The 15,734-nt window shown below is 31.3% G+C and overlaps 1 protein-coding gene across 1 annotated transcript in view; it reads right to left on the bottom strand.

The window, feature by feature from the left end:
* LOC127723435 (zinc transporter 2-like) overlaps nucleotides 1-11,943 on the bottom strand; it is a 55,020-nt gene extending 43,077 nt beyond the window's left edge. Inside the window, exon 1 of the mRNA XM_052230061.1 lies at nucleotides 11,801-11,943. Within this exon, the coding sequence (XP_052086021.1) occupies nucleotides 11,801-11,916 (116 nt within the window). The 5' untranslated portion in view covers nucleotides 11,917-11,943. The remainder of the gene's footprint in view (nucleotides 1-11,800) is intronic.
* Between the last annotated feature and the right edge of the window lie 3,791 nt (nucleotides 11,944-15,734).

Genomic DNA, 15,734 nt, shown 5'->3' with positions numbered 1-15,734 from the left:
AATCAGAGGGTTTATACTGTCCTAGGTCAGTTACTCGTGTTTCTATAATCAGAGGGTTTATACTGTCCTTGATCAGTTATTTATGTTTCTATAATCAGAGGGTTTATACTTTCCTTGATCAGTTATTTATGTTTCTATAATCAGAGGGTTTATACTGTCCTTGGTCAGTTATTTATGTTTCTATAATCAGAGGGTTTATACTGTCCTTGATCAGTTATTTATGTTTCTATAATCAGAGGGTTTATACTTTCCTTGATCAGTTATTTATGTTTCTATAATCAGAGGGTTTATACTGTCCTTGATCAGTTATTCATGTTTCTATAATCAGAGGGTTTATACTGTCCTTGATCAGTTATTAATGTTTCTATAATCAGAGGGTTTATACTGTCCTTGATCAGTTATTTATGTTTCTATAATCAGAGGGGTTATACTTTCCTTGGTCAGTTATTTATGTTTCTATAATCAGAGGGTTTATACTGTCCTTGGTCAGTTATTTATGTTTCTATAATCAGAGGGGTTATACTTTCCTTGATCAGTTATTCATGTTTCTATAATCAGAGGGTTTATACTGTCCTTGGTCAGTTATTTATGTTTCTATAATCAGAGGGTTTATACTTTCCTTGATCAGTTATTCATGTTTCCATAATCAGAGGGTTTATACTGTCCTTGGTCAGTTATTCATGTTTCTATAATCAGAGGGTTAATACTGTCCTTGATCAGTTACTTATGTTTCTATAATCAGAGGGTTTATACTGTCCTTGATCAGTTATTTATGTTTCTATAATCAGAAGGTTTATACTGTCCTTGGTCAGTTACTTATGTTTCTATAATCAGAGGGTTTATACTTTCCTTGATCAGTTATTTATATTTCTATAATCAGAGGGTTAATACTGTCCTTGATCAGTTATTTATGTTTCTATAATCAGAGGGTTTATACTTTCCTTGATCAGTTATTTATGTTTCTATAATCAGAAGGTTTATACTGTCCTTGGTCAGTTATTTATGTTTCTATAATCAGAGGGTTTATACCATGTATACTGTCCTTGGTCAGTCATTTATGTTTCTATAATAAGAAGGTTTATACTGTCCTTGATCAGTTATTTATGTTTCTATAATCAGAGGGTTTATACTGTCCTTGATCAGTTATCTATGTTTCAATAATCAGAGGGTTTATACTTTCCTTGATCAGTTATTTATGTTTCAATAATCAGAGGGTTGATACTTTCCTTGATCAGTTATTAATGTTTCTATAATCAGAGGATTTATACTGTCCTTGATCAGTTATTTATGTTTCTATAATCCGAGGGTTTATACTGTCCTTGATCAGTTATTTATGTTTCTATAATCAGAGGGTTTATACTGTCCTTGATCAGTTATTTATGTTTCTATAATCAGAGGGTTTATACTGTCCTTGATCAGTTATTTATGTTTCAATAATCAGAGAGTCTATACTTTCCTTGATCAGTTATTAATGTTTCTATAATCAGAGGATTTATACTGTCCTTGATCAGTTATTCATGTTTCTATAATCAGAGGGTTTATACTGTCCTTGATCAGTTATTTATGTTTCTATAATCAGAAGGTTTATACTGTCCTTGGTCAGTTATTTATGTTTCTATAATCAGAGGGTTTATACTGTCCTTGATCAGTTATTCATGTTTCTATAATCAGAAATTTATACTGTCCTTGATCAGTTATTCATGTTTCTATAATCAGAGGGTTAATACTGTCCTTGATCAGTTATTTATGTTTCTATAATCAGAGGGTTAATACTGTCCTTGATCAGTTATTTATGTTTCTATAATCAGAGGGTTTATACTGTCCTTGGTCAGTTATTTATATTTCTATAATCAGAAGGTTAATACTGTCCTTGATCAGTTATTTATGTTTCTATAATCAGAGGGTTTATACTTTCCTTGATCAGTTATTTATGTTTCTATAATCAGAGGGTTTATACTGTCCTTGATCAGTTATTTATGTTTCTATAATCAGAGGGTTTATACTGTCCTTGATCAGTTATTTATGTTTCTATAATCAGAGGGTTTATACTGTCCTTGATCAGTTATTTATGTTTCTATAATCAGAGGGTTTATACTGTCCTTGATCAGTTATTTATGTTTCTATAATCAGAGGGTTTATACTGTCCTTGATCAGTTATTTATGTTTCTATAATCAGAGGGTTTATACTGTCCTAGATCAGTTATTTATGTTTCTATAATCAGAGGGTTTATACTGTCCTTGATCAGTTATAAAATTTATGTTTCTATAATAAGAAGGTCTATACTGTCCTTCATCAGTTATTTATGTTTCTATAATCAGATGGTTTATACTGTCCTTGATCAGTTATTTATGTTTCTATAATCAGAGGGTTTATACTTTCCTTGATCAGTTATTTATGTTTCTATAATCAGAGGGTTTATACTGTCCTAGATCAGTTATTTATGTTTCTATAATCAGAAGGTTTATACTTTCCTTGATCATTTATTTCTGTTTCTATAATCAGAGGGTTTATACTTTCCTTGATCAGTTATTTATGTTTCTATAATCAGAGGGTTTATACTGTCCTTGATCAGTTATTTATGTTTCTATAATCAGAGGGTTTATACTGTCCTTGATCAGTTATTTATGTTTCTATAATCAGAGGTTTATACTGTCCTTGATCAGTTATTTATGTTTCTATAATCAGAGGGTTTATACTGTCCTTGATCAGTTATTTATGTTTCTATAATCAGAGGGTTTATACTTTCCTTGATCAGTTATTCATGTTTCTATAATCAGAGGGTTTATACTGTCCTTGATCAGTTATTTATGTTTCTATAATCAGAGGGTTTATACTGTCCTTGATCAGTTATTTATGTTTCTATAATCAGAGGGTTTATACTGTCCTTGATCAGTTACTTATGTTTCTATAATCAGAGGGTTTATACTGTCCTTGATCAGTTATTTATGTTTCTATAATCAGAGGGTTTATACTTTCCTTGGTCAGTTACTTATGTTTCTATAATCAGAGGGTTTATACTGTCCTTGATCAGTTATTTATGTTTCTATAATCAGAGGGTTTATACTGTCCTTGGTCAGTTACTCGTGTTTCTATAATCAGAGGGTTTATACTGTCCTTGATCAGTTATTTATGTTTCTATAATCAGAGGGTTTATACTTTCCTTGATCAGTTATTTATGTTTCTATAATCAGAGGGTTTATACTGTCCTTGGTCAGTTATTTATGTTTCTATAATCAGAGGGTTTATACTTTCCTTGATCAGTTATTTATGTTTCTATAATCAGAGGGTTTATACTTTCCTTGATCAGTTATTCATGTTTCTATAATCAGAGGGTTTATACTTTCCTTGATCAGTTATTTATGTTTCTATAATCAGAGGGTTTATACTGTCCTTGATCAGTTATTCATGTTTCTATAATCAGAGGGTTTATACTGTCCTTGATCAGTTATTAATGTTTCTATAATCAGAGGGTTTATACTGTCCTTGATCAGTTATTTATGTTTCTATAATCAGAAGGGTTATACTTTCCTTGGTCAGTTATTTATGTTTCTATAATCAGAGGGTTTATACTGTCCTTGATCAGTTATTTATGTTTCTATAATCAGAGGGGTTATACTTTCCTTGACCAGTTATTCATGTTTCTATAATCAGAGGGTTTATACTGTCCTTGGTCAGTTATTTATGTTTCTATAATCAGAGGGTTAATACTGTCCTTGATCAGTTATTTATGTTTCTATAATCAGAAGGTTTATACTGTCCTTGGTCAGTTACTTATGTTTCTATAATCAGAGGGTTTATACTGTCCTTGATCAGTTATTTATGTTTCTATAATCAGAAGGTTTATACTGTCCTTGGTCAGTTACTTATGTTTCTATAATCAGAGGGTTTATACTTTCCTTGATCAGTTATTTATATTTCTATAATCAGAGGGTTAATACTGTCCTTGATCAGTTATTTATGTTTCTATAATCAGAGGGTTTATACTTTTCTTGATCAGTTATTTATGTTTCTATAATCAGAAGGTTTATACTGTCCTTGGTCAGTTATTTATGTTTCTATAATCAGAGGGTTTATACTGTCCTTGATCAGTTATTTATGTTTCTATAATCAGAGGGTTTATACTGTCCTTGGTCAGTTATATATGTTTCTATAATCAGAGGGTTTATACTGTCCTAGATCAGTTATTTGTGTCTCTATAATCAGAGGGTTTATACTGTCCTAGATCAGTTATTTATGTTTCTATAATCAGAGGGTTTATACTGTCCTTGATCAGTTATTTATGTTTCTCTAATCAGAGGGTTTATACTGTCCTAGATGAGTTATTTATGTTTCTATAATCAGAGGGTTTATACTGTCCTTGATCAGTTATTTATGTTTCTATAATCAGAAGGTTTATACTGTCCTTGGTCAGTTACTTATGTTTCTATAATCAGAGGGTTTATACTTTCCTTGATCAGTTATTTATATTTCTATAATCAGAGGGTTAATACTGTCCTTGATCAGTTATTTATGTTTCTATAATCAGAGGGTTTATACTTTCCTTGATCAGTTATTTATGTTTCTATAATCAGAAGGTTTATACTGTCCTTGGTCAGTTATTTATGTTTCTATAATCAGAGGGTTTATACCATGTATACTGTCCTTGGTCAGTCATTTATGTTTCTATAATAAGAAGGTTTATACTGTCCTTGATCAGTTATTTATGTTTCTATAATCAGAGGGTTTATACTGTCCTTGATCAGTTATCTATGTTTCAATAATCAGAGGGTTTATACTTTCCTTGATCAGTTATTTATGTTTCAATAATCAGAGGGTTGATACTTTCCTTGATCAGTTATTAATGTTTCTATAATCAGAGGATTTATACTGTCCTTGATCAGTTATTTATGTTTCTATAATCCGAGGGTTTATACTGTCCTTGATCAGTTATTTATGTTTCTATAATCAGAGGGTTTATACTGTCCTTGATCAGTTATTTATGTTTCTATAATCAGAGGGTTTATACTGTCCTTGATCAGTTATTTATGTTTCAATAATCAGAGAGTCTATACTTTCCTTGATCAGTTATTAATGTTTCTATAATCAGAGGATTTATACTGTCCTTGATCAGTTATTCATGTTTCTATAATCAGAGGGTTTATACTGTCCTTGATCAGTTATTTATGTTTCTATAATCAGAAGGTTTATACTGTCCTTGGTCAGTTATTTATGTTTCTATAATCAGAGGGTTTATACTGTCCTTGATCAGTTATTCATGTTTCTATAATCAGAAATTTATACTGTCCTTGATCAGTTATTCATGTTTCTATAATCAGAGGGTTAATACTGTCCTTGATCAGTTATTTATGTTTCTATAATCAGAGGGTTAATACTGTCCTTGATCAGTTATTTATGTTTCTATAATCAGAGGGTTTATACTGTCCTTGGTCAGTTATTTATATTTCTATAATCAGAAGGTTAATACTGTCCTTGATCAGTTATTTATGTTTCTATAATCAGAGGGTTTATACTTTCCTTGATCAGTTATTTATGTTTCTATAATCAGAGGGTTTATACTGTCCTTGATCAGTTATTTATGTTTCTATAATCAGAGGGTTTATACTGTCCTTGATCAGTTATTTATGTTTCTATAATCAGAGGGTTTATACTGTCCTTGATCAGTTATTTATGTTTCTATAATCAGAGGGTTTATACTGTCCTTGATCAGTTATTTATGTTTCTATAATCAGAGGGTTTATACTGTCCTTGATCAGTTATTTATGTTTCTATAATCAGAGGGTTTATACTGTCCTAGATCAGTTATTTATGTTTCTATAATCAGAGGGTTTATACTGTCCTTGATCAGTTATAAAATTTATGTTTCTATAATAAGAAGGTCTATACTGTCCTTCATCAGTTATTTATGTTTCTATAATCAGATGGTTTATACTGTCCTTGATCAGTTATTTATGTTTCTATAATCAGAGGGTTTATACTTTCCTTGATCAGTTATTTATGTTTCTATAATCAGAGGGTTTATACTGTCCTAGATCAGTTATTTATGTTTCTATAATCAGAAGGTTTATACTTTCCTTGATCATTTATTTCTGTTTCTATAATCAGAGGGTTTATACTTTCCTTGATCAGTTATTTATGTTTCTATAATCAGAGGGTTTATACTGTCCTTGATCAGTTATTTATGTTTCTATAATCAGAGGGTTTATACTGTCCTTGATCAGTTATTTATGTTTCTATAATCAGAGGTTTATACTGTCCTTGATCAGTTATTTATGTTTCTATAATCAGAGGGTTTATACTGTCCTTGATCAGTTATTTATGTTTCTATAATCAGAGGGTTTATACTTTCCTTGATCAGTTATTCATGTTTCTATAATCAGAGGGTTTATACTGTCCTTGATCAGTTATTTATGTTTCTATAATCAGAGGGTTTATACTGTCCTTGATCAGTTATTTATGTTTCTATAATCAGAGGGTTTATACTGTCCTTGATCAGTTACTTATGTTTCTATAATCAGAGGGTTTATACTGTCCTTGATCAGTTATTTATGTTTCTATAATCAGAGGGTTTATACTTTCCTTGGTCAGTTACTTATGTTTCTATAATCAGAGGGTTTATACTGTCCTTGATCAGTTATTTATGTTTCTATAATCAGAGGGTTTATACTGTCCTTGGTCAGTTACTCGTGTTTCTATAATCAGAGGGTTTATACTGTCCTTGATCAGTTATTTATGTTTCTATAATCAGAGGGTTTATACTTTCCTTGATCAGTTATTTATGTTTCTATAATCAGAGGGTTTATACTGTCCTTGGTCAGTTATTTATGTTTCTATAATCAGAGGGTTTATACTTTCCTTGATCAGTTATTTATGTTTCTATAATCAGAGGGTTTATACTTTCCTTGATCAGTTATTCATGTTTCTATAATCAGAGGGTTTATACTTTCCTTGATCAGTTATTTATGTTTCTATAATCAGAGGGTTTATACTGTCCTTGATCAGTTATTCATGTTTCTATAATCAGAGGGTTTATACTGTCCTTGATCAGTTATTAATGTTTCTATAATCAGAGGGTTTATACTGTCCTTGATCAGTTATTTATGTTTCTATAATCAGAAGGGTTATACTTTCCTTGGTCAGTTATTTATGTTTCTATAATCAGAGGGTTTATACTGTCCTTGATCAGTTATTTATGTTTCTATAATCAGAGGGGTTATACTTTCCTTGACCAGTTATTCATGTTTCTATAATCAGAGGGTTTATACTGTCCTTGGTCAGTTATTTATGTTTCTATAATCAGAGGGTTTATACTTTCCTTGATCAGTTATTCATGTTTCTATAATCAGAGGGTTTATACTGTCCTTGGTCAGTTATTCATGTTTCTATAATCAGAGGGTTAATACTGTCCTTGATCAGTTATTTATGTTTCTATAATCAGAAGGTTTATACTGTCCTTGGTCAGTTACTTATGTTTCTATAATCAGAGGGTTTATACTGTCCTTGATCAGTTATTTATGTTTCTATAATCAGAAGGTTTATACTGTCCTTGGTCAGTTACTTATGTTTCTACAATCAGAGGGTTTATACTTTCCTTGATCAGTTATTTATATTTCTATAATCAGAGGGTTAATACTGTCCTTGATCAGTTATTTATGTTTCTATAATCAGAGGGTTTATACTTTCCTTGATCAGTTATTTATGTTTCTATAATCAGAAGGTTTATACTGTCCTTGGTCAGTTATTTATGTTTCTATAATCAGAGGGTTTATACTGTCCTTGATCAGTTATTTATGTTTCTATAATCAGAGGGTTTATACTGTCCTTGGTCAGTTATATATGTTTCTATAATCAGAGGGTTTATACTGTCCTAGATCAGTTATTTATGTCTCTATAATCAGAGGGTTTATACTGTCCTAGATCAGTTATTTATGTTTCTATAATCAGAGGGTTTATACTGTCCTTGATCAGTTATTTATGTTTCTATAATCAGAGGGTTTATACTGTCCTAGATGAGTTATTTATGTTTCTATAATCAGAAGGTTTATACTGTCCTTGATCAGTTATTTATGTTTCTATAATCGGATGGTTTATACTGTCCTTGATCAGTTATTTATGTTTCTATAATTAGAGAGGTTATACTTTCCTTGATCAGTTATTTATGTTTCTATAATCGGAGGGTTTATACTTTCCTTGATCAGTTATTTATGTTTCTATAATCAGAGGGTTTATACTTTCCTTGATCAGTTATTCATGTTTCTATAATCAGAGGGTTTATACTGTCCTTGGTCAGTTATTTATGTTTCTATAATCAGTGGTTTTATACTTTCCTTGATCAGTTATTCATGTTTCTATAATCAGAGGGTTAATACTTTCCTTGATCAGTTATTTATGTTTCTATAATCAGAGGGTTAATACTTTCCTTGGTCAGTTATTTATGTTTCTATAATCAGAGGGTTTATACTGTCCTAGATCAGTTACTTATGTTTCTATAATCAGAGGGTTTATACTTTCCTTGATCAGTTATTTATGTTTCTATAATCAGAGGGTTTATACTGTCCTTGGTCAGTTATTTATGTTTCTATAATCAGAGGGTTTATACTTTCCTTGGTCAGTTATTTATGTTTCTATAATCAGAGGGTTTATACTGTCCTTGATCAGTTATTTATGTTTCTATAATCAGAGGGTTTATACTTTCCTTGATCAGTTATTTATGTTTCTATAATCAGAGGGGTTATACTTTCCTTGGTCAGTTATTTATGTTTCTATAATCAGAGGGTTTATACTGTCCTTGATCAGTTATTTATGTTTGTATAATCAGAGGGTTTATACTTTCCTTGGTCAGTTACTTATGTTTCTATAATCAGAGGGTTTATACTGTCCTTGATCAGTTATTTATGTTTGTATAATCAGAGGGTTTATACTTTCCTTGGTCAGTTACTTATGTTTCTATAATCAGAGGGTTTATACTGTCCTAGATGAGTTATTTATGTTTCTATAATCAGAGGGTTTATACTTTACTTGGTCAGTTATTTATGTTTCTATAATCAGAGGGTTTATACTGTCCTTGATCAGTTATTTATGTTTCTATAATCAGAGGGTTTATACTGTCCTTGATCAGTTATTTATGTTTCTATAATCAATGTGTGGCTTGTTTGATCTGAGTTTTGTATTGTTCAAAATTCTTTAATCATATCATGCCAAATTTTCTTGATTTCCTCTAAATTTACTATTGTCATGATTGTGATGTCATCAAATAGGCAAACGTAACCTAATGATGTCACATAAAAACATGAAAAGAAACAAATTTTTGCAGACAATTAGAAATGAAAGATACAGTTGGTCTACTATAATATCGTCTAAAAAATCAAAAGAAAAACAAAATTCACCATTGTTCCCATGCAATACAATAATTATCCACTTTCAACTGTTTTCAAATTCTTTATTTAAAACACTCAACAAGCATAATGTTTTAAGTTAAAAAATTAACTGTATACAACTGTAAAAATATGGTATTACACTCTACAATGCTCATGATGCTCTATGCAGTGGTAGAATCTATACGAACCACCAGGCAAGTAATGTACATGTTTTTCAAATTCAATTATTATATTTTAGGATTAAAGACAAGTCTGATTGTAAAATCATGCTACGGTGCTGGGGTATCTTAATTGCTCAGGCTAGGAATACAAAGGGATATTCAATATATTACCTCAGTTGTACTTGAAGTTCCTGTTCATTCCTTTATTTATATATGTAGACAATATGTTAATACAAGACAATTACTGTAAACTAACTTTAATACTTTTGTGGATACTTTATTTCACTTTTAGTTCTTTCTAGCCGACTTCCCAGCTATTCATTTTCATGATGAATTGTATGGAAGGGAATATCCACCAAAATTATACATTTCTTAATTTGTAAAATGCAATTTCTTAATTTGTAACATGCAATTTCTTAATTTTTACAATGTAATTTATTAATTTGTAACCTGTATTTTTTCCATCCGTTACATGAATTTCTTAATGTGTAAATGCAATTTCTTAATTTGTTGACGTATTTTCTTCTTTGTTCCATGAAATTCTACATTTCTTAATTTGTGAAATGTAATTTGTTTGTTTGAGTCATGTTTTGGGAGAATGTCTCAGTGTAATTGTTACTGCTGCAAGCCAATGAGAAGTTCAGTTTCTCAAAAAAAACTATAAGTTACAAATCATGTACAATGATGTAGGATGAGTTGCATCTAAAAAGTGTATACTAAATAGTATCCCATTTTCAAAGTTTAGGAGTGCTGAAGCAGTGTTAAACACTCATCAATCAATCAATCAGTCAATTCAAGTTCAGGGGCATAATTCTAGAATTTTTCAAAGAAACAAAAAACCTTCTCACTTCAAAGTTGACACATCATCATATGCACAGTAGTATAAAACAATTAGTTTTCCAAAATTGGGGATGCCATGATTAAGTGATCATACCATATGACTCATGTCCCCACACATGTTTCTTCCCACTATTTGTTCAATTATTAAACAGAAAAATTAATACATGTAACGTGACGGTACCCAAATTGCACCTATTTTGGCAGTTTTTTTCATCTACGTTTATATATGATCCAGACAAAAGTTTCCATTCTGTGTTTATTTTGTAGATGTATCCATTTTTTCTACATAGTTACACCAATTTAATTCTGAATCCATATTGAATCATAGAAAAATGGGTTTGAACCGACCTCCAAACGATCCATGATGATGATTCTGTAATGAGGAGTACCCAAATTGCATCCCTGCTTAAATTCACATCCTTAAAAATTGAATAACAGATGTTTTGTTTTATTTCTTCAAATATTTAGAACAATTTGACATTAGTCCATGCTTAGTATTCATTTTTTAAGAAATGGATGCTTGTAACATTTTTTTGGCTCATTTTTAAAAAATGACTTTTTGTGGACGTCCCATGGCGACCTTTCGGTAGATTTTACTTTTTTCAGTGAATGCTTCATCTGTTGATATATACTGTGAAAGTTTGGTGTAAATTTAAATATATTTACCTATGTTGAACATGTTGAAAGACGTGTATAATGTCAAATCATAAACATACAAATTGTTTAGTCCCAAAGAAAACTTATAAGATTTCCGCTGATATTTTTGCTCAATAGGTGCAATTTGGGTACTCAGTGCAATTTGGGTATTGTGACGTTAGCTTACAATCTAAATCAGATCTAACAAAGCAGAATTTTTGCAAATAAAGCAAAAATATTTGTCTGAAGATGGTAAACAGCATTTTGTATTTTTGGAAAGCTTTAGTACTTTGTATTTGACCAGATTATATTCTTTCCTATGTTGATATCACCAGTTAATAAAAAAATAATTGGTATTATTCTCTTTTAAAATTTATTCAACTCTGTAGCCATTTTCACAAGCAATATTATGAGGGAAAACTAGCGAGTAATGAACAATTTAGAATAGCTTATGATCAAAGATATTTGAATAAATAGTGAACAACAAAATCCTTGAGACGTTGTCAGTCATATAACAGTATAATATTAAGTGACACAATTAAATTATGTGTCACCACGACATGGGACATCAGGTCATATGATTAAATTTCAGATTTTTTTAAATTATGGGTTCAATATATTTATTGCATTAACAAACATATTTTACATGTATACATTTTACCACTTTAAACATTAAAGACCCAGGCGAGCGGTGGTTACAACTTACAGTCACTTGAAACATGACCATGTTAGCTTGTTGACGTTGTTCATCGTTCAGAAACGTGAAATAAAAATACTTTATATTTTACCTGGACTGTTCAATGAATTTACGTTCACTTTCTGAGAGGCTGTCAATTCCTGCAGAGCTACATCGGTGTGATGTCCGAACTGTAACTCTTGGCAGGAGACTGTCGGCTTCACTCATCTTTTTCGACTGTCAACAAACTGGTTCTTAATCAAATGACTTCGAAGTCATAAGTACCAGTTTCGCGCGGAAATTAAAATTGTTACGAAGTTGTGAATATAAGCTCCGACCCAGGTATCTTATTTTAAGTAGATTGACTTGTGGGCATTTCCCAACACATTTTTTTACACATTAGAAATACATGTCAAAAGAAGATCGGGACCATCCCTTTAGTTATTCGTGACATTTGAACAAACTGAATGGGGATAAAAGAGGGGAGTGTAAAAACTTAGTTTTTGCTTTATTAAAACAAATTGTGGCTTTTTGTTAAAAATCTAATTGATTCCAAATGTTAAAAGAAGATGTAATAACTTTGGAAAACAAATGGCTGTTAAAACCTACTTAAATTTCGTTAAAAAATCACAAATTTATTTTCATTCAGTTTGAGAAACATCTCAGTTTTTCTTCTAGGATTTAAGAAAAAAACTATCAAAATTGTTTTGTTCTAGGATTTAAGAAAAAAAAAACTATCAAAATTGTTTGCCGTTATCAGAAATGGATTTTTTTGCCATAAAAACATAGTTTGGTTAACAGTTCACATTTATTTTTAGAAACAAAATAATTCTTTTGGTACTATGCAGTTCAAACGTGCAGCTGGGACTATTATACTATAGGAATGCCTTTACTATAATATAGTATAATAGTCCCAGAACGCAGTGCTATTTTTTTGGCGAGATATTTTTGATAAAATGTCTGCTTTGAATGCGAATAAAACAGATGAAAATGATATTCTTAGAGATGTTTTATGTTAAGACAGGACATTTTATGTTTTCTTTAATTTTCTCTATTTTCTATTTGTTTTCCCATTCGTGATTCTATATACTGTAAATCCCATCCGGTCCTTGTATATGAAGCATCGCCGTTTAGCAGATGTCTAGCCTGGAATTCTGCCCAAACATCCTCTTCGAGTCTACTGTTGAGCAGTGAGCCAGGATCCAATGCTAATCAGGGGTGACGTCGATCTTCATTGTGTGCAATCTGTTGTAGCCGGTCACCTGATCGGCCAAGATTTTGTTCAATGTTTTTCTTTGTATCGATCTGATGAGTTGAGCCTTTTTCAACTGAATTTTATAGTTTGTTCTTATGTTGTGCTGTTACACGACTGTCCCAGGTTAGGGCGCTCACAAACATGTTTAACCCCGTCACATTCTTTATGTGTCCCAAGTTAGGAGCCTATAGTTCAGTGCATGGTTGTCGTTGGTTCACGTCTCATATTTGTTTTTAGTAAATTGTTTTGTTATAAATAAGGCCGTTAGTTTTCTCAATTGAATTGTTTCATATTTTTCATGCCGCCGGGGCCTTATATAGCCGACTATACGGTATGGACTTTTCTCATTGTTGAAGGCCGTACGGTTGTCTATAATTGCTTACATCCACTTTATTTGAACTTTGGTGGATAATTGTCTCATTGGCAATCATATCACATCTCTTTATTTTTATGTTGTTGGTGTTTTTCAATCAAGGGAAATGGCAACAAATCAACGATTATAAGATAATTTAGTATTCCACTTATCGGGATAAAAGAGGGGGTTGAGATCTCTTAATGTCGTAATTATAACGAGTTCATGAACTAAAGGTGCTTATAAAGTGCGAAACGAAATAGAAACGAAACTTGACAAAAAGAAAAGAAATAAATAAAATAAACGAAAAAACAAAACGAGACGAAAAAGGAATCAAAGAAACGAAAAGTAATAAAATATTTTTTTTTTAAAATAGGCTGAACGACATGAAATGAATCAAAATACTATATTATGAAAACGAAACAAACATGTTCACCCCTTTCCGTTTAGTGTTTAGAATGGGATGTAAAAGAAATAAAACAAAATTGTTAGTATGAAACTGATGAATTATGTTTAACGTTCATGGGCAAATACTACATACACATCGGGACGCCGATACGTTTATAAAGAAATAAGGAGATGTGGTATGGTTGCCAGTGAGACAACTATCTATACCAAAGTTCAAATGAAGTGGATGTAATCAATTATAAACAACAGTACGGCCTTCAACAATGAGAAAAAAAACCATACCATATAGTTGGCTATAAAAGGGACAGACATGGAAAATATGAAACAATTCTATTGAGAAAACTAACGTTAATGCGATTTGAATAAGAATAATAATGTTTATTGTTTCAATTAAGATCCCTTAATGGACAGCATGACGACATTCACATACAAAACATTACACTATGATTTCTTGCAAAACCTCACGTTTTAATGAAATATTATTAAATGATATGAGCAATATTGATGACGTCGCACTGTTGCTATAAATAAATAGTCAATATTGTTTTTCGGCCCGGTCCGAAAAATCGTATTAGCCCATTACATAAACAGTGATTTGCATTGTAGAATATGAGGCTTATCTAGTTTTTTTTCTGTCACAATTTGCTATAGCTTATAATTTCAACTTCTAAATGTTAAAACAGTATTCGAATTAAGAAATACAAACCAAGTAGCACATGTATTATAGATTGAGCACATTTTAGTATTATATCTATTTCTCTTTTCCCTCTTACAACTGTAAATTTATCTTTTTAAACGAAATGTTTATGTCAAATATAATTGAGTACTTACAGGGCTATCTCCGACATTTATGCTAAAATTCCCTCCTTATGAGAATATAGAATAATTCTTCAGTTGCTCCCTACAAATACAGTAAACGAAGTGTGATGTGGGGAGTTAAAAGCTGGTCGTTTATTGAATTATAGAGAGAAAAAAATGAATTATCAGATTTTGTAATTAATTTAAAGTTTCACTGCAAATCTTTTTTTATCGAAAAACAAGAATTATCAAAGAGGATACACAAGGTCGGAAAATAATTATAATTTGTACACCTGGAAATGTGCCATTCAATAATATAACACAATGTTTTATTTAGTCTGAGGTTTATGGGTTGGTGGTAGTTAATAAATCCTACTTTATCTCAGATAATTAGCTCAGATAATCAGCTCAGATAAACCGGATTTATCTTAGATTAATCCTGAATTATCTCACTATCTTGCATTATCTTCTTTTATTTGGCTGTGCGATAAAATATATATATATTACCAGAAGTCCATTACTAGGGGAAGTGTGCAAGCTGTACTATATTGCTGGGCGATCACATAAACTGGTCCGCCATTCCATCTAAATCTCCACACCGAAGGAACGGGTTGGAGCCATTGTCACATTGGCATTAATTGGACGAGTCTTACAAATTCAACGATTCGCTACGAAATTGACCATTTATATTGACAGGAACTTGACCTCAAATGTTAATACTGCGATGCCGCAAAATAAATGAGTTAGTTAATTAGTTAATTTACCCCATGGTGGCAGCGCAGATAAATGCCCTACGAGCGTGTTATCATATTCTTGACAAACTTTTATAGCTGACTGTGCGGTATGGGCTTTGCTCATTGTTGAAGGTCGTACGGTGACCTATAGTTGTTAATTTCTGTGTCATTTGGTCTCTTGTAGAGAGTTGTCTCATTGGCAATCATACCACATCTTCATTTTTTTATATGAGTCGGTATCTTTCATTTCCTTAAGAACTCAGTAGGGATATAAATGTGCTAGTTTCTCGTTTGATTTCCTATCAATATAATACATAATAAACACTAAACTGGTCCGCCATTCCATCTAAATCTCCGCACCGTACCTGTTGTTATAGTAGCGATAAGTGAACACAACAGGGGTCCAGTTTAGGCGATCACACTGTCCCCGTTATCAATGGAAAGCGCTATATATATGTGGTCCTCCCAAATCTCGTTTTTCAACTATGGAATCATGAGT

This window comes from Mytilus californianus, unplaced genomic scaffold (assembly GCF_021869535.1).
Source record: "Mytilus californianus isolate M0D057914Y unplaced genomic scaffold, xbMytCali1.0.p SCAF_13, whole genome shotgun sequence".
NCBI lineage: Eukaryota > Metazoa > Mollusca > Bivalvia > Mytilida > Mytilidae > Mytilus > Mytilus californianus.
Note: the sequence above shows the minus strand (reverse complement) of the source record. Positions and strands in the feature narration are given on the sequence as shown.